Source organism: Carcharodon carcharias, chromosome 23, assembly GCF_017639515.1.
Source record: "Carcharodon carcharias isolate sCarCar2 chromosome 23, sCarCar2.pri, whole genome shotgun sequence".
In the NCBI taxonomy this organism is placed as follows: domain Eukaryota; kingdom Metazoa; phylum Chordata; class Chondrichthyes; order Lamniformes; family Lamnidae; genus Carcharodon; species Carcharodon carcharias.
Genome location: NC_054489.1, coordinates 4,800,217 through 4,820,331, shown reverse-complemented (window position 1 = coordinate 4,820,331; position 20,115 = coordinate 4,800,217). Strand labels below are relative to the sequence as shown.

The following is a 20,115-nucleotide window of genomic DNA, read 5'->3' as shown; positions in this document are numbered from 1 at the left end:
GGAGTGATTGGGTGAACGATGAGAGCACTGGAGGGGAGTGTGGGTGCTGACGAGGCAAGGGGGCTGTGGGGAGTAGGGGCTGGGCAGGGGGTTGTGGGGAGTAGGGGCTGGGCAGGGGGGTGTGATGGGTAGGGGAGGGGCAAGGAGACAAGGGGAGTTGGGACAACTGATGTTTTGGGGGGACAATAATGACGAAAAGGGCTGGAGAAACTGCACATGTGCCAGTGGCTGGAGTCAGCTGACTTCCTCATTTCCATTTCCTGTTCATTGGTGGCAGGAGTTAGTGGTCTAACATTATTCTGAAATCCAGAAAATTCCAAAACCTCGGAATGCCTTGGCCCAAGCATTTGTGATTAGAGAGTTTGGACAGCGAGACTGCTCTGGATGTTTTTACTGTGTAAATGGCATCCAACGAAAGGGCAAGTCACTTAATACCTCAAGAAGTCACAAGTCTTCGTTCTTCTTTTGAGTGCAGTCATCACATCTTTGCTACCATTCCCCCAACCACCCACCACCAGTTGCCTGATTGCTGAGTCTTGTTCCTGCTGATCCCCATCAACCAACTTCTGCCCACTGGCCAGGCTGTTTTCTGCTGGGTTCAGGCAGGAGCTGGTCTGGATGTGTAAGTCTCTCTGGGTCTCATTGTGTGGGCTTGTTGCTCACCCTGGCCACTCACACAAAAGAATCTCACTCAACAGTGAAATCAGACTTTGCATAAGATTTTTAAAAAACTTTTCTCTGCATCCAGTTTGAATTGGAACCTTTACAAAGGTTTATAAAAGCTTGAGGTTACTAGAGTGCGTCTGCCTTTTGTGTTGACGGTTCCTAATCTTGTGTGTGTGTCTCTCTCTCCCTCTCTCCCATGCTTGTTCTCGCTCCATAGTGGTGATCACAAGCAAAAATTCTACTGGGGCCACAAGGAAATTCTCATTCCTGTCTATAAGAACATGGCAGATGCCCTGAAGAAGCACCCAGAAGTGGATGTTCTTATTAACTTTGCCTCATTACGCTCAGCATATGACAGTACTGTGGAAACCATGAGCTTCTCCCAGGTTTGTTATTTCATTTGACATTCAAATAGCATAACTAAAATACATAGCTTGCTCACCAGCTTGGACAGCAAGACTGCTCTGGACATTTTAACATTCTGCTTTTGTCATTTGTCCCCAGATAAGAGGTGTAAGTGAGCTTTACAGTAAATTCTTAAAATCTTACAGCACAGGAGAAGGTTATTCTGCCTTTCATACCTATGCTGGCTCATCTATATGTTCCATAATAAAAGCCATATATTCTGTAACATATGAAGTTTTTATTTATATACAGCCCATACAGGAGAGTTTGTACAGGAGGCTTGAGAATAATTTTCTTAATTTAGTGAACATTCTAATCAAAGTGGTAATGGGTTCTAAGCTATGTAATGAGATTTAATTTTAATCCAGCCTTTTTTATTTTTGCCAAGCCTTTAGTGATCGGCCATGATCAAATTGAACGGTGGATCAGGTCAGAGATGAATGGCCTTTTTCTGTTTCCTTCCCTTTCCAGGCTTGTTGACTCTAGCTATGGTTCCACAGACAACTGAGAGGCTAGAGAACAAGTGTCACCTGAATATTTAGGAGGTGGATATTGACTGAAGGTCTCTATTCTTCCTGTCTCCTCTTTCCTCCCTGCCTCCTTGTGGAGCTTCTGCCACCTTTGGCTGAGATCAGATAATGGAGTACAGGCAACGGATTGATTTGGGTAATTCCAATTTGTATGGCTGAGTAATACTGAGGCTTTTAATAACTCAAGAAGCTGGTTTATTAACCTAACTTTCTTCCTCCCTATTCTTGCTGGTATACAAGATGGAATGATTGCAATGACTGTACTTCAGTCCACCTGTACTTGTTCTCTATACTGTAGATCCGGACAATTGCCATCATTGCTGAAGGAATCCCTGAAGCATTGACCCGTAGATTAATCAAGATGGCGGATGAGAAAGGTGTCACCATCATTGGGCCAGCTACAGTAAGAAAGTCTACCTTTGAACATCTGTTTGGAACTGAGTATGAAGATTACCGAGATTAAAGCTTCTTTAAAACAGCATTTTTTCTGTAGTGTTTTAAAATTTTTTCCTGATGTCCAGTGTTACCTTGCGCAGGGTGGTGAGATGTCCTCCTTGCTGGATATTTCTTGAACCTTACAGCATAGAAAGAGGCCATTCAGCTAATCATGTCTATGCTGGTTCTTTGGTAGAGCTACTCAACTTCCTTTCTCCCCACCCCACCCCCCATAGCCCTGCAAATTATTTCCCTTCAAAAATATCCAGTTCTTTTCGGTCCTGTAATCCTCTGCTCTGTTGGTATGCATTAGTATGTGTATGAGTCCTTCAAGAATGAGGTTTTTTTGCTCCTGAGAGGAGTGTGTAGCATTTTGTTTAATGCTATTGATCAAAGGGGAGCTGCTGAATCAATAGTAACCTAGCCCCACTCCTTCATTTGAATGCTCATTGAGGGTTACTTCTATTGACTTCTAGCTTTGTCTGTTTGGAGACTCATTAAAAATACAGACTTGCTGTGCAAGAGACAAGTGGAGTGGCAGTGTTTAAAGGAGAACATAACTCAATGTGAAGTTTAATTATCCCCGTCTGATCATTTTATTTTGAAAACATTTGTGCTCTGATTTTCTGCCCCCAAAGGTGCAAGAAACTATCTGATGCCACAGCTGGATGAGAATTAATTCACTGATGCATGTGTCCAATTCATTAGTGACATGGCTTTGCTCCAGCTGCATTGTGAATTGGTTCCCTAGCTTGAACCACACTGTAGATGGTGGTAACTAATTAAAACTGACCTTCACTCTCCTCTGCCTGCAGGTTCTCTTTTGGGTGGGTTGAGAGTGAATAAGAACTACCTGACCCCACCCCCACTTCCCTTAAGCTGGGGAACCTGAGGCTATGATCAGGTTGGTGGGTAGGGGTAACACTTGGCATTTCTCCAACCCCTGGCTCAGCCTCTTGCCCTTGAGTGCGCTTCCCCACTGAGTTGACAACAGTGCTGGGCGGTTGCCCGGATCTAGAGAGCATACCCCCAGATTCAGACACTGACTGTCAATGCTGCAAATATCCTTGGAACACTAAGGAGATTAATCGAGTGCAAAATGCTGGAGACCTGAAAGAAAATTAGAAAATGCTGGAAATACTCACCAGTTCAGGCCGTATCTATGGAGAGCTCTAAAGTTTCAGGCCATTGAGCTTTCACCTAAACTGAAGGGAGTTAGAGGTGTAACAGCTTTAAAAGTTACGTGATAGTGGAATGCAAGAATGAATAAATGGTGAAAGTTAAAAGGTGACGGGAATGAGACAAGTATGGGGAGATTAATTCAGATGGCACATAGAAAAAAGGGGTCTGCATCATTAAGTAGGCTATGGTATGAAATGGTTTCTAGGGTTATAGACTTCAGCACTTGTAATCCAGCTGTGTTTTATCCTCCTTTTCCATGATATTTTTGGACACTTGTCACCCCACTGGAGGGAGCTGACTTCATGTTTCTGAGTCAAATGATGTGACCATGCTGGTTTAAAGCCCAACAAGATCATTCACATTTAAGTGACATGTTTGGCTCCTTCACACAGACTGCTTAAATCACATCAGTTGCTTTTTCAATTTTTTTTTTTCATTTAATTTATATTCTCAATATATTTTGATCTCCCTGATGGTTCCTCACTTGAGTAGAATCACTGTAGAAACAGTCATTTGTATGTTTCAAATGGAAAAACATCAGTCGACCTTGGGCCAGTGGCATTCATCTGTGCCAGCTGCGGAAGAGACTGCCACTGTCAAATCGGCCTCTACAGCCACATCAGACAATGTTCATTACAGTAGTGACATACACCCTGGGTGCAGTCCATCGCCTCCCGATACAAATGGCATTACTTTGTACCTGTGTGTATCTCACATCTTTGTGCAGCTAACTGATTCAAAGTGCAAGAATTCAAAGTGACCTCAAGGGGGAAAATCATCCAGCGTTCCTGATCCTGAGCACTGTCCAGGAACTCTTGGTGAAATTTGCATGAGCGGTCGTTGGGTGAGGACTTGATGGTGACGTCCCTCTTGATCAAATAGCTGGCCAACACGTGCTGCCTAGGCCTGCATGAGGAATTGGCGATTGAGTGCTGGCGAGTACTCCTGGAGCTGCATTCCGTGAATCAGTCCCAATGTGTTAGGAAAATAAAACTTGAGTAGAGAAAGTGCTGCTTTCTTTTAAAACAGGCTCCAGCTTGTATTTCATAGTTTACATAATGGGTGTTTTTCAGGTGGGTGGCATTAAGCCAGGCTGCTATAAGATTGGGAACACTGGTGGAATGCTGGATAACATCCTGGCCTCCAAGCTGTACCGTCCTGGCAGCGTGGCGTATGTCTCGCGCTCTGGTGGAATGTCTAATGAGCTCAACAACATTATCTCCAGAACCACCGATGGTGTTTATGAAGGGGTTGCTATCGGTGGAGATCGGTAAGAACTGTGGGCAGGATGGCTGTTTGAAGAGCTGTGGGATTATCCCCTCATTGAGGGCCCTCCTTAACTGGTTTCTGTGGGGACAGCAGTCAAAGCTTGCAGTAGAATCGCAGCTTACTGCCTGCCTATTAAATATTCTCTGTTAATACTGCTACTGTGAAATTGGCATTCAATTAATTAAAAATGAGGTCATTTATAATTTAACTGACTGACTAACTTCCAAAATCAATGAGTGGATTGTTGCAGACTTTCACCACTGGAAGATGTCCAGCAGCAGAGTAAAAACTGACTCTTGAATTTGCCATGCCAATGTACTAAGTGTTCTTTCAGTACTTACTGTTGACAGTACTTCACCGCACGCCACCCCTGCCCCCCACTCCTCACCCACTGCTGCCTCCTGCTGATGCCCAGTGCAAGTGATCTGGCCTGACATCCCATTTTTTAATTGAGTTTCTTCATCTACCCCACAAAATGTGAATGTCACAGTTTAATTGCAAAAGGTCCCCAAATCCATCATCAAATGACAAATACCCTCACTAATAAAACAAAGTCACCACCTGCCTGCAGAATGTAAAATATTCCCATTCCTCTGTTTGAATGTGATATTCGGCTCAATGTTCATGAATGTGATATTCAGCTCCATACTCATGAATGTGATATTCAGCTCCATACTCATGAATGTGATATTCAGCTCCATGTTCATGAATGTGACATTCAGCTCCATACTCATGAATGTGATATTCAGCTCCATGTTCATGAATGTGATATTCAGCTCCATACTCATGAATGTGATATTCAGCTCCATGTTCATGAATGTGACATTCAGCTCCATACTCATGAATGTGATATTCAGCTCCATGTTCATGAATGTGATATTCAGCTCCATGTTCATGAATGTGACATTCAGCTCCATGTTCATGAATGTGACATTCAGCTCCATGTTCATGAATGTGACATTCAGCTCCCTGTACATGAATGTGACATTCAGCTCCCTGTACATGAATGTGACATTCAGCTCCCTGTTCAATGTGCTAGGTGCCACTGCCTTTACTGTGTAAGTTCCTGAGATTGCATTTCACCTGCAACTGCATCACATTTTTAAACACCCTTGATTATAATTAAATCTCTTTCAAAACTATTAACAATTGAAAAATATCTCTTGCATTGAGTAAATATTAACATGGAAAAATGACAAAGGATGCTATTTCCCTCCCCTCACCAGGTACCCAGGATCTACATTCATGGACCATGTCTTGCGTTACCAGGACACACCAGGAGTTAAGATGATTGTTGTCCTTGGAGAGGTGAGTGGCTCCGGGTGTCATTGGTTTAAGTCCTGAGGCGATGTTCCAATTCTTTGCTGGCTACCGACGCTGTTGTCAATTGTTTGTTGTTAGTAAGGGAACTAAGGTCTTGCTGGTAATTACTGTGTGATTGCTATTGGGCAATGGTACATCAGTTGTGGCAGAGCTGATGTTTGGGTTATAGGATATGATACTCTATTTTAGGAGAATATTTTGCTTTCTGATGAAGCAATACTTTTATTTATCTACCTTAGACCTTTGCGATTTTTCTTTAACTTTACACACTAAGGAAAATTATAAGTCTCTTTTAAAAATCTGATTCTCATATTTTCATTTTCTTCACTTTTAATTTCTTTTTTGGTGGGGTCAATGGGAAGGGGAGATTGGAGAAAGTGGGAAAGTTTTTACAAGACGCACTGAAACCAAATCCCCCAGCATTTTGGAAATATTGATTTATAAAGGGTAATATATTTTCTAATAGTTTTGTGAATTTGGACCGAAAGGAAAATGAAACCTGTGAAATGGAGAATTTCACATCTTCAGTCACTTCACAGCCAACAAATTACTTTTGAAGCGCAGTTGCTATTTTTGAGAAAACATGGCAGCCATATTGTGTACAGCAAGATTCCACAAACAGCACTAAGACCAGTTCATTTCATTTATTGGTGTACTGGCAGAATAAATAGTGCCTTGTTGACCAGAGAAGGCAGATTGGCCTTGGTTTAGCATCTCCAGTAGATCCCTATTCCTGACAACCCATCACTTATCACTGAAGTGTCAGCCTAGATGTTTAAGACCTGAAGTGGGACCTTCTGACTCAGGAGTGAGCACTGCCACTAATATTCTATGTCTGTAAAACTGGGGAGTTGGACACCAGCCCCAACTCTTATCCACACACTAATGCTTGGTGACACTATCACTGGGAGTTGTGTATCCAGTGACTGAAAGGTTTAAAAACAGAATACAAGAATTTTAACACTGCACATCCTAGTTGGAGGATTAACTGAGGCAAGCAAGAGAGCAATCTAACCTAAATCTCTCTGTAGATCGGTGGAACTGAGGAGTACAAGATCTGCTCAGGCATTAAGGAAGGACGAATTACAAAGCCTGTTGTCATCTGGTGCATTGGGACTTGTGCAACTATGTTTGCCTCTGAGGTGAGTGTGTATTAGTCATTTCAGATAACCTACTGTGAACCATCTTTTTAAAACAAAAAAGTTGACCTGTGTTCAAATCCAGCCCAGATGGTTGAGATGAAAACTCTTTTCTCATATCCTATGTGATGAGACTTTGTCAACCTAGATCCATATAGTTATTGGCCCAAAGCCCAAAATTAGCACCAAGCTGAGAGTCACAATCACATGAATAGTAGAAGATGCATTCTGGGCTACCCTGGTGTTTGGCGCATGGTAGAGTGAGCTTTAACTGTCTCTGGTGTACCTGACCTCCTTTGTGGAGTGTAGTAGTAGAAGTTTTACTCCTTCAGACTTTAACCTTTGAATATTTGATGCTGACTCAGATCCTGAGATTGGTAAATACCCTCATTTTTCATCAGGAACATTCCCTGACCTTAATGAGCATAAATGTTCGCAGGGGTGGAAAAAAGCCTCCTGTAGCAAGATGCAAACATGTAGCTAGTAAATAAGCTTTCTAAAACATGCAGAAACGCCAGCAATTTACAAAGCAAGTTCATAGAATGCTGGCTGTGGCCAGAAATAAATCTGATTTGAAGGGGTTTAATGGTTTAATATTGCGCGTGGTGGGAATTCTTGTTTCTTGTCCAGGTAACAGGTACTTTGTTATTTTTCTCCCTCCGTGTAGGTGCAATTTGGCCACGCTGGTGCCTGTGCTAATGAAAATTCTGAAACAGCGGTAGCCAAGAACCAGGCCCTGAGAGAGATTGGGGCCATCGTGCCAAGGAACTTTGATGAGCTGGGAGAGATCATCAAGTAAGACTGTCATTTACAGACATACTGGGGCATTGGGAGAAGGGATGGAGGTCCAGAGATGCCAAGGGCAAATTTAGGACGTATGTTTGGAATTATTTCTTTGCACCAAGGGCAATCCAATAGTTGGAGATGGGTTACTGGTGAAGGGTGTATGAGGCCAAGAGACTGGACTCAACTGGTGTTGTAATAGGGAGAGGATAGGGTTGGTATTCTGAAAAGAAAAGATTGAGTGGACAGGCCTTTTTAAGCACTTGTGGCATTAGTGATTGTAGAGTAGCTAGCTGGTTGAGAGTGAGCTGAGCTGTTTAACCCATTGAATGCCATCACAATGTTCTCAAGTACTACAGTTTGAGAAATCTCTTCAATTTGATAGGACTGTTTATGATGACCTTGTTGCTAAAAACGTGATCATACCTGCACAAGAAGTTCCTCCTCCAACAGTGCCAATGGACTATTCCTGGGCAAGGGTAAGTAGCCAACACATCCAGCAACTCTAGTTTGGAAACTTTTACTCTGCTGCTTCTCTACTTTATTAATGTGATGTTTGTTACGATCCAGTTAGGGACTTTTTGTTTAAAGTAGGCACAGTTTAAAATAAAACTGGAATCTTGAGGCTTTAAACAAAATAAACTTTACAATCTATAATAACTATCTTATACTCTAACATTCAGAATTAACAGGCAAACTGTGGTCAAGCAAACCACACTGCATATTAAGTGGAAGATGCAGCCAAGACAGGTCCCATGGATTTCTCAGCAATCCACCCAGATATCCGTGACCACTGAGTCTCTCAATCTCGTGAAAACTGTCTCCCTCACAAAGGATTTCAACTCTTCACTTTTGAAGATCAAGCCTCTGAATTCCCTCGAAAGCCATTTTGACTCAAGACTGCCTCAACAACTGCTCGCCTCCCTGTGGTTCAATCTCTTCACCTGAGACTGTGTTCCATGGGATTCGTAAAGCTGCATTCTTGCCTCTGATTACCAGCACAGTCCCAGCTCATTCACAGACAGCTAGCTTCACTTAGCTAGCACTGCCCCTGAGTTTCTCCGAACTCTAGTTCTCCCAGCTGCCCCGAGCTATAAATGGTTCCCTGGGCTTCCCTGAGCTCATGCTGTCTCCAACACAGAACCAATGACCTTCCGCCACCGTCTCAGCCCCCCAGGACTTCTCCTGAGCCCGAACTGCACTAAGCTTCCCTCGGGACTTCTCTGTGAGCCACAAACCACATGAGGACCAAATACCCCTCCCCCACCAAACACACAGATAAGTTGAAGCCAGAGAACCTTCTTAAGCTCCACTCATCTCATTTAGCTTAGCTCCAGCTCCCAAACCAAAACACATCTCTCTGGACTGTACTTCATTACAAATAGCTGACTAAGCCCACCTCTTGCCTTAGGATCTTTCCTTTCTAGCTGTTAACCTCTTAAAGTCAACGTCGCCCCTTTAAGTGTAATAGACTCCAAGCTGCTTTAGTTGCATTTATCCCATTTTCTACAGTTAAAGCTTAATCTTCCCAGAACTTAAAATTACATCTAAAATATTAACTTGAGCTAGATAATCATCACCTTTAAAATATTTGTAATGACTGTGAAATTTAACCTCCAAAAGAGCGTTAGCGACCTGTTTGCAGAAAATTATATTCAAAACTATAGAAAACAGAATCTTGAGACTGTTCATTGTAGTCTGTATTTAATTTGCTGGCCGGTGATTCCTGTTGTTGCTGCTGATAAATGTGGTCCAGTCCTAGGTGGACAGAAATCCAATGACTTGCTGATCCCCAAAGGCTCCACATTGATCAATTTGAAAAGTTTTCTTTAAGAGTTATACAAAATTATGGCTTTTTCTTTATTCAAACATTCCTTGAAATCCATCTCCCAAAGCAAACTTACACTGACTGGGAATTTTTGTTGACTGGGTATTTTTGATCCCAATTGAGTTAAGGAATTCTTTTATTTAAAAAAAAAGAATTCTGGCAGCCAGATGAGAATTTTTTTGTCTAGGCACCCCAAACTAAATAATTGTTCTGATTTTCTGTACTTGTTTTACACACGTATCGCAGGAGTTAGGTCTAATCCGAAAACCAGCTTCCTTCATGACCAGTATCTGTGACGAGAGGGGTCAAGAGCTCATTTATGCCGGAATGCCCATCACTGAAATCTTCAAGGAGGACATGGGCCTAGGAGGTGTCCTGGGCTTGCTCTGGTTCCAGAGGAGGTGAGAGGTGAACCTATTCCACCTGGCAGCAATATTGTTTGATACTGACTAGAACATATTTATTGCCCATCTCAAGTTGTTCCCACAAGATTGGATAGAACAAGCCAAATGGGAGTGATGGGATACTTCCTGAATGACACTTACAATAGTTGAAATGCAACTTTGTGCATCTATAAACAGGAAAATACTGGGATAAAAGCAAAATACTGTGGATGCTGGAAATCTGAAACACAAACAAAAATACCTGGAAAAACTCAGCAGGTCTGACAGCATCTGCGGAGAGGCACACAGTTAACATTTCGAGTCCGTATGACTCTTCAACAGGACTGGAAAATACTGGGGCCACCTGGCAAAAGTGAACATTTGCCTAGTTTGTGACACCAATATTGAAATGAGAATGACTAATTGGGGTGAGCGATAACCCTCGATAATCTAGAGATCCAACACAATATTTCAAATGCTTAATGGTTTCTTCTGCATCATTCTGTTATACCTGTCTTCAGAGCAGAATGTGTTAAGGTGAAAGATGGCACTGATTAGAGACCACCAAGTGGGGAAAAGTGGGAATTTTAAAAAGAAAACCATAGAAGTAAAATGACAGATGTTAATCCACAAATCATCACTGTGAAAAAGTTAAGTTCCGAAACTTATAAAACATTTCAGTTTAGAGTTGCTGTCCGGATCCCAAATAACCCAGTAGTTGAAGGTGGGTTAGATAAATGTTTATTTCCTTGTTCCCATGTGAAGTTATTCTCTCCCTTCTCTCCAAGGTTGCCAAAACATGCATGCCATTTTATCGAGATGTGCCTGATGGTAACAGCAGACCATGGTCCAGCTGTCTCTGGAGCTCACAACACCATTGTCTGTGCCCGAGCAGGAAAAGACCTCATCTCCAGCCTCACATCTGGCCTCCTCACTATTGTGAGTTTCTGCAGAGTGCATTTATCTTGATGCTAATCAATAGAATGTGGATTGTACATTTTTAATCTGCATGTCCTCAGTTCTGCTTCGCTTTTCTGTTTTTACAACCAGCTGGTACAGAAGTTAGTTTTTTTTAAAAATTGTGGCAAGTCTGTGTTTCATGAGGTTGGTGCCAGTGCGCACCTGAACATTTGCAGTGAGAGTTAACTGTACCTGTGTTTTGTCAACTCCTTCAGTGACTTAAATTTTCACCCAAAGCTATAGCTGTATCCCTGCCAGTTAGTAAGAATGTGCCAGATTACTGAGCAGGATAATGATGTTTTGTACTGACAACTAGTGCAGGGAAACCTGTCTTCCAGGCTGATAAATTTGTTTTTCATATTGTGCATTGTGAAATAGGAAGTACTGATTTGTATTAAATTACTCCAAGAGGGCCAGCAATATTACTGTAATAGTCTTTGTTTCTCTTAGCAATTTTTATTTACTCCCCCTGCCCCACATCCCCCGCATCACCTAGAATACCTTTTAAAAGCCCCGTGTACCCATTTACATGCGACTCTTCCTAACTGTACACCCTCTCCTCTACAATCAGTGAACACTTTTTTTTCAGCTGCAACTGAGAGCTGGGAGTACAGGGAATTGGGGATGTTGTTTGTACTGGTTATCAACAGGCAAGTCCATGGCCTTGAATATGCTTCCAATGACCCCCAGATCAGCAATTGGGCAACCATGTGTTAGTGTCCAGGCAAGCAGTCGTGCTTCAAGCTAACAAGTTGTGCTGATGCAAATCCGGTCCTGTGATTGTACCATGGGTGGATTTAAATTGGTGTGCAAATAAGCCCTGGTTGCTTACAAGAGATAACAGATTCTGTTAACACTGTTTAGGCACAGGAGCAGTTTTTTTTAATTATTTTTCTTTCTTCTAAGAAGTGATGCTAAAGAGTTGTGTGTATCACCAGGGAGAACAAAAGAGAAATTGTGATCTTTTCGAAAGCCATTCAAATTCAATGTTAATAATGGCAAAATCTTTAAGCTCCACTAGTTCAAGTGGCTAGCCTTCTGTACCTGATATTGTAATGTCAGATGCGAAATATTCACACCCACCACGCATATTATCTGTACATGTATGTGAGCCCATTTATACATGCTTCCCCCTAACACCATAATATATTGGCCATCAGGCAAAGTCAGTAAATTTCAGCATAGTTTAACTTTGGCAAGTCGCGGAAGTTGTGTTGCATCCTGTACCAAAGACAAGAAAACGGCCTTGTGGCTTCATTGGCACTGAGCCTTGTCAAAGAAGAACTGTGTGTGACCCCATTGAGCATCATATACTGGAATGTTGCCTTTTGGAATGTTGTCAGCACAAGGCTAAAGTTCAAACATTTTGGCGACCGTGTTTTTGCGTGTTTGCTGTGTAAACATTACAAGTAGTACTTTTTTCATTAGTTTAGTAACAGTTACTCTGCAGAGTGTTAATGCAGAAATCGATATTCCCAAATTACTGATATATTTCCTGTGCCGCATGTGTCTGTTTTCACAGGGGGATCGATTTGGAGGTGCTTTAGATGCAGCTGCCAAGCAGTTCAGCAAAGCCTTTGACAGCAGCCTCATTGCGATGGACTTTGTCAATAAGATGAAAAAAGAAGGGAAGCTGATCATGGGAATTGGACACAGGGTGAAGTCGGTGAGTCCCAACGCTGTTTAACTTTGGTTCGTCAGTGCACTTTTGCTGTTTACAGTACCAGAGACAAAACAACAGAACTGAATCTTGGTTCTGAGCCTTAAAGAAAGAATTGCATTTAGTGTGTCTCTGTCTGCTGGTACATGTTTTCATGTGAGGTTAGGATTAGCTTAGCTGTGAAGCCTTCTGTGATAAAATAGCACAATGCCACTCACTGTCTTGGTTTCTGTGTGAAAAATGGCTCTCGGCGCTTGTTGAAGCATTTTTGGAATGGTCTTTTAGCCAGGAGTTCAATTCAGGAGAAACAGTCTGAGCTTCAATTTTTTTTAACATATTACCTTAGCCTCACTCATGCTGCTCACATGAACATGATGACAAGCCTGTTGTTGCTATTTATTGCTCAGTGAAGGAAAGGGTATGTTGATGCAGTGTGAGGACTCCTCACCTGGGCTTACTGGTCAGGCCAGCTGAAATGTACTTTTAATGCTTGGTGACTTACATTTCTGTGACCCTTCATTTAAAGGGTGCTGTAGTGAATATTTGCAAAACTGAGAAATGTAGTCTTAGAGTGACTGCAATTATTCTGTGAACGTTATTAAAAGGAAATGTAATGCTTTTGCCTTCCCCTCATGAAAGTGACTGGCTGGGAGGTACAATCCTGGCTGTTCTACTGCTGTTCTGTGACCAGCCACTAGATGTCAGAGGAACAAAGAATTGTCTGCTACTGAGACACAAGTCCATGCTGTACTACTTCAATATTGGACACCACTGTTCTATACCACCGTACCAACAATTCATTTTGTGCTGTTTGGGAGTGTACGTCATTAAGGGTAATTGGTGAAACTTGCATCTATTTAATACTTGCCCCCCATACAAATAATGAGCTGTACTCTTCCCATGAGTGTCCAAAGTATTTTTTGACTTGAGTCCATATCATTGAACTTCTAGGGACATGTATAAATGAAATCCCAATAGTTTGCGTATATCTTGTTTTGTTGATTGATCTTAGTGAGCTAATTTGGGATTTATCAAAGAACAGCCCTTTGCTAACTGAAACAGGATATCCACTGAGTGTGGAGTGTAAGTGCAGGTCTTGAGCTTCTGGGGTTCACGGCTGTGGTTTGGGTACTGCCAGTGGTGTTTATGTTCATCAGAGCTGTTCAAGGGTGCATTGGAATATTTACATATAGAGGTAACAAAAAAGTGATGAGAGTTTCAGTAATTATGAAAATATATGCTGGGAATGACAGCCTGTCACTTTGGGAACACCATTAGCTAATATAGAGATACCTGTAAGTAAAGCACATTTAAATCACTCTAATGTGGTGTTTAATGAATCAAACTTTCTGATCACAGATCAATAATCCAGACATGAGGGTGCAGATCCTAAAAGATTTTGTGAAGCAGAATTTTCCAGCTACTCCCCTCCTTGATTATGCACTAGAAGTGGAGAAGATTACTACCTCCAAGGTACGGAACTATACTGGTGTGTTGAAACCTGGCCAGCAAGTAACCAGTCTCTCCCACAGCGATCGATTCTACCAGGTTTCAGTGGCAAACATTAATTCAGCTCAAATTTAAAAATTAATTTTGCAAACTCATATCAAGCACCTGAAACAATCTCTTCTCTCTTCAGTTTGGTGCATTTGCAGAATTTTTTGCTGGATTTTATTTCAAACTTTTAATAGTTTAAAATTCTAAACCATTCCTTCTGTCTTTGTGCTGTGTATGTTGGTACACTGTGGAAACTACTTCATTTCCAAATGGCGATTCTTTAAATGAGGAATCTGGACATGCATGCCATGAAATAGCTTGTATCCAAACAATTTGGGCAACATGGCAGGTGTCCATAGAAAGTAGATTTTGATTCCCTCTTTATTTGAAAACTTGTTCCTAAATGGAATATGCAGTACAAGGTGGCTGGATGAGCTCTCAAGAAACTTATTAGTGGTTTACTTTGGAAGTCAAAATGCTGGAGAAGAACTGACCATTTCAGAATTCTTGTGATTGTTGCAGTCTTGCCCCTTGTGTGTTTATCGAACATTGATTGAGAATTGAATGATTAATTTTTTTTTGTTTCAGAAACCAAATCTTATCCTGAATGTTGATGGTTTTATTGGTGTTGCCATGGTTGACTTGCTAAGAAACTGTGGTGCTTTTACAAGGTAGGTATTTTCTTTCTTTAAAAGGCATTCAATACAGTACCACACAAATGAGAGAGCAAAGTTACAGCTCATGGAATAAAAAGGACAGTAGCAATGTGGATACAAAATTGGCTGAGTAATAGGGAACAGAGGGTAATGGTTAATGGATATTTTTTGGGCTGGAGGAAGGTTTGTAATGGAGTTTCCCATGGGTTGGTATTGGGATCCTTGCTTTATATATATATATATGGTCTAGATCTTCATGTGCAAGGGATAATTTCAAAGTTTGCGGATGATACAAAACTTGGAAGCATTGTAAACTGTGAGGTGGACAGTATAGAGCTTCAAAAGAACATAGACAAGTTGGTGGAATGGGCAGATAGGTGGCAGATGAAGTTCAATACAGAGAACCGTGAGGTGATCTATTTTGGTAGAAAGAATATGGAGAGACAATGGCCAGGCAGGTGAAGCGGCGCCCCAGCCGGAAGTCCGTTGACTTGCGTCGGGAGAAGAAGATCCTGGCAGTGGGCAGGTGCGGAAAATCCCGCCCAATATAAAACAAGGGGTACAACTGTAAAGGATGTGCAGGAGCAGAGGGATAAGTGAATGAAGAGTAATGTGAATAAGTAATTAAAGGTGGCAGGACAGGTGGAGAGCGCAGTTACCAAAGCATACAGTATCTAGGCTTTATTAATAGGGACATAGAGTACAAGAGCAAGAATGTTATGCTGAACTTTGACAGGACACTAGTGTCAAGGAGCTTACACGATAGATTACATGTGCCGGGTAGGAGCTTAGCAATTACTTTCTGTACAAAGAGCTTGAACTTTATATGAAGCATTATCATGCTTCACGGTATTCCAAAGCACTTCACGTGGTGAATTTGGTTGAAGTACCGTTTAAGTTGCTATTCAGGGAAACAATGTAAGCATAGGTCTTGCATTTAAATATTGGGAACATCTCAAAATGCTTCAAAGCAAGTATTAATTAACTTACTGTTGTTTTGTGGGCAAATGGTGCAATTTGTTCACAGCAAGACCCAAGGAACAATCAATTATTCTGTTTTTTTTGGTGATTTTGGTTAAAGGATAAAGGAGAATTCCCCTGATTTTCTTTGAATAGTGGCATGGGAGTTTAGTGCACATGACAGGATGGGCCTCAGCTAAGCATCTTACCTGAAAATGACAACACGACTGGAAATGTCAGTGTAGAGTATGTGCTGAGCTCTAAGTGGATCTGGAACTACTCGCCTTCTGACTCTGTCGATTGTGCTACCAATGACACAATATATTAAATCTTGGGGTGGAGTGGGGAATATTTCCTGCACAGCTGCGTGTTCCCTGCCCTCGCTCTTGCTCTCGCTCTCGCTGCCCACCTCCCAAGTGGAAATATGCAGCAGGTCCCAGTGTCTGAATAGAGACTAGTTAATGTTAATCTGTCTGCTTTTCACTCCCCCAAAAAAACGTGATAATTTGACTTTGTTGTGTGCAGGGAGGAAGCTGATGAGTATGTGGAGATTGGTGCTCTGAATGGAATCTTTGTTCTCGGACGAAGTATGGGCTTTATTGGTAAGTTAATTAAAGTGGTGTTTTCTTTTAAGTGGTCAGGGCAAAAGATAAGCTGGAGTTACACCTGTCTCCCCCCTCCACTACACTGTTAGAGGTGGGCTGTTCAGGGGTCAATTCAGGAAGCACTTACACACAAAGGATAGTGGAAATCTGGAACATGGAGTCAAGGCAAGTAGACAGCTGACCAGTGTCTTAACCTCTTTTACCTGCTTTAGCCCCATATTCCTTAACAGCCCTGCCTAACAAAAATTGACTGGTTTCCCTCCTAAATTTTAATTGACCTGAAATTCACAGTTTTTGGGAAAGTTTCAAATTGTGTGGACAAGTGTTTCCTGATTTCACCCCTGAAAGGCCTAGCTCTCATTTTAAGCTCAAGCCTCTATCATGGGTCCCCCACCAGAGAAATGTATACAGGAAACTATTGAATACCTTGATTTTAAATACTTCTATTAGATTACCACTCCACTTCCTATGCATGAAGAAATACAAGACAAGTTTATGACCTGTCCTCATTATTTAACCCTCTAAGCCCTGGTATCACTCTGGTGAACCTGTGTTGCACCCCCTCCAGGCCAATATCTTCTGCCTGAGGTGTGATGCCCAAAACTGAACGCAGTTACTCCAGACTTTGTACAACTAAAGCACTGTTGTATTAAAATCTCCTTGAGTTCAACATTCCAACCTTTTTAATTACTTTGTAGTTGTGAGCCAGTTTTTAGTGATTTGTGTACATGAACCTCTAAATCCCTTTGCTGTTGCACAGACCCCTGTCTGTTCCCTGTTGAGAACCTATTCTGATTTATCATCCAATGTGGCTGGCCTTGCACTTCCCCATGCTTAACTCCATCTGCCGCACATTTGCCCAACTCGCGTAAACTGAGTGTCCCTTTGCAACTTTCTGCTTCCATCCACACAACTTGCTCTACCTCCTAACCAACTATTGCCACTGAAAGTGAAGTGTCCAGGTAGTTTGTTTTGTACTGTGGGGTGGGTGGCAGAAGTGCAACAGCTTCACATGCACACTTGCATGCATGAGTTTCTCATTTCACACCAACAGACCATGTGGTGACTGTGTGCAGGGAGGCTCTGCTCACCTATTTCCTGAGGAAACTCGTGCCCTTGGCAACAGTGACTTGCCTTTCTGTTGCCACCCAGGGAAGCAAGAACGCCTCAAAATGCAAACCTCTGCACCCAAAGTGGCTGCAATGCAAAACTTGTTATCACATGGGAGTGATAAAAATGAATATGATAGATGCACTTGAGAGGAAGCCAGATAAATGCACAGGAGAGAAAGGAATAGCAGAATTGTTAATAAGCTGAGACAAGATACAGTAGGAAGAGGAGGCTGCTGTGGAGCATAAACATTAGCAAAGACCTATAGGACTGAATGGCATGGTTCTGTATTTTAAAATCTATACAATTCTTTGGTCCTACACTCTGAAGGGATGTAGACTATCATCTTCTAACTGATGTTTGCCAAATTATTTCCAGAAAAATCTACTTTTAAGTTGAAATTTGAAGGCTTTCATTTGCATTATTTCCTGTGGTTACTGATGTACTTTAATTTTCCAGGACACTATCTGGATCAGAAGCGTTTGAAGCAAGGACTATACCGTCACCCGTGGGACGACATCTCATATGTCTTACCAGAACACATGACCATGTGAACATTGGGTTAGCGAGAAAGGGGGTCTCGGTGCAGAAACATCTCCCTGATCCCAATATTGCCCACCCCAAAAGGTGTTTACATTGCTTTTCTTCTGTGCACTGAAATTCTTGGTAGGTGAGGGAGAAGAGAAGAACAGGAAGGGGGAATGGCAATCTCACGTCTTGACAAATTGTACAAAAAATGTGCTTCATGAAATGATGCAGCTCTTTTTAATAAAAAAAAACCAAATACATGCTGCTGTATGAGTCCATTAGGAAGTAGGTGGGACCTGGTGTCAGACTGGGTGTGGGTGCATGCGTGCATAAGTCACGCAGTATTTGAGAATCTAGTGTAGGATACAAAGTGAGCAAGGAATCGGTGTTGTCAGGAGTCCTTTGTCTGCACTGCCATTGCAGAATACAGCAGAACCCAAAGTAGAATCGTTCCTTCATTTAAATTAATTTCAGGAAAAATATCCCAAAGGTTTTCTTGTTGCTTTGTGATAGCAACATTTCCATTCAGTGGGCTGAAGCCTATTCTCAGTTCAAGTGGGTTTTTTTTTTACAAAATCAGTAAACTGGGAATTCAGACTCGGGTTTGTAGAATTCTTAACTGTCTGAAGTAACCAGAGAAGGACAAACAAACTGTGACTAAAGCCATAGGCAGCTTGCAAACTGTAGTTATCCACCTGGAGAGACACTGGCAACTCCATTCACTTGCACTTTTTTTCTCTGCTGATTTGTCCTGTCTAATTCTGTTGGGCTGGAGATTTGGAAGGGCTGTTGGTGCTATTGCATCACTGTTGGATAAGTCCTAAATCTACAGACTGAGATGCATTGTCAGCAGCTTGATGTTTACAGGTTAATGGGATTTAAACTTCATTGCCTAGAAATTTCTGTTGATATTAGCCAATGAGTACTTAACATCTTTGTATGATGTTCCTTTGTTCACTATATTTTTGCTTATGTTGCCTTTTTTATGCATATTAACACCTCCACTTGAAACAGTGGACAGTGAAACATCATGCAGGTGTTTGTCTGGTAATGCCAGTCATGGTTCTCAGGCTTGTACGTAGCTCAAGTGGCCACCAAAGTCAACATGTTTGACATTCATTGGAGCAACGCAATCAGTCCAACTCATGTGATTACTTTCTCTTGCTGGGATCTGCTGTACAGCTTCAATGGCATTTCATCTGACCACATTGCTGTGTGTAAATCCAAAGTAGTAACTGTGCTGATGTAAGCTTATTTAAGGGACCATTTGTACTAAACCGTTGTCTGCTCTGTGTGGTTTCAGAATTGTAATTTTAAAATTAGGAGATTGGGAATGAGATGTAATTCCTGTTAAGGGATGAGGGTCATTAATCATTAGAAATTCAGTCTGTCTTCAAAGGTAAATCTTTACTGTAACCATATGCACTGTCTTATTGTGTCTTCTGCAACCTCAAGGTACCCAGGCCTGAACCTATAACCACAAAGTCTATCTGGTATCTTAGTATAAATTAAAGTATGTAATTTATTGGGTTTTATGTTGTCTGTGTGATTTATTTGTTTGAAGTTGCCTATGCTGGGAGACTTTCTCTTGCACTACGTACTTTCTTCAGACAGGTTGCCTCCTGTCTCTTTGAGACAGACCTTTTTTTAAAACCTGCGTCCTTAACACTTTTAACAGAATCTGAATAGAAGATGATCAGGTCTTTGCTCTGGGAGAGTTGACATTAATTCTTCCATCAAAACTGCAGTAAACTTTTGAGAGTCACTAAGCCTTGAACTTAACTCAGTTCATTTCTACAGAGCAGCAGTCTGGGCTTCTGGCTGTTTAAGTGCCTGTCTAATCTGTCGGTACACCACAGATTGAGAGATCTCATAGATGTTTACAGTACAGAAGGGGGCTATTTGACCCATTGTGTCTGCACTGGTCAGCAAAGATTTGGCTACATTAATCCCATCTTCCAGCACCTGGCCCATAGCCCTGGAGGCTATGGCAACACAAGTAAATATCTAAATACTTCTTAAACGTTACGAGAGTTTCTGACTCAACCACCCTTTCAGGCAGAGAATTCCAGACACCCACCACCCTCTGGGTGAAAAAATTTCTCCTCAGCTTCCCTCAGCCTTCTACCTCTTACCTTAAATCTATGCCCCATGGTTATTGACCCCTCTACTAATGGAAAAATGCCTTCCTATCCA

At 41.8% G+C, this 20,115-nt stretch overlaps 1 protein-coding gene across 5 annotated transcripts in view; it reads left to right on the top strand.

The window, feature by feature from the left end:
* Window positions 1-19,449, top strand: part of LOC121269018 (ATP-citrate synthase) — an 81,463-nt gene extending 62,014 nt beyond the window's left edge. For all 5 annotated transcript variants that reach the window (XM_041173384.1, XM_041173383.1, XM_041173379.1 and 2 more), the window contains 14 exons: window positions 884-1,052; window positions 1,900-2,004; window positions 4,292-4,488; window positions 5,714-5,795; window positions 6,842-6,952; window positions 7,617-7,744; window positions 8,118-8,211; window positions 9,807-9,961; window positions 10,732-10,882; window positions 12,426-12,569; window positions 13,923-14,036; window positions 14,649-14,731; window positions 16,202-16,278; window positions 17,851-19,449. In XM_041173384.1, the coding sequence (XP_041029318.1) occupies window positions 884-1,052; window positions 1,900-2,004; window positions 4,292-4,488; window positions 5,714-5,795; window positions 6,842-6,952; window positions 7,617-7,744; window positions 8,118-8,211; window positions 9,807-9,961; window positions 10,732-10,882; window positions 12,426-12,569; window positions 13,923-14,036; window positions 14,649-14,731; window positions 16,202-16,278; window positions 17,851-17,945 (1,705 nt within the window). In that variant the 3' untranslated portion in view covers window positions 17,946-19,449. The remainder of the gene's footprint in view (window positions 1-883; window positions 1,053-1,899; window positions 2,005-4,291; window positions 4,489-5,713; window positions 5,796-6,841; window positions 6,953-7,616; window positions 7,745-8,117; window positions 8,212-9,806; window positions 9,962-10,731; window positions 10,883-12,425; window positions 12,570-13,922; window positions 14,037-14,648; window positions 14,732-16,201; window positions 16,279-17,850) is intronic.
* Window positions 19,450-20,115: the final 666 nt, after the last annotated feature.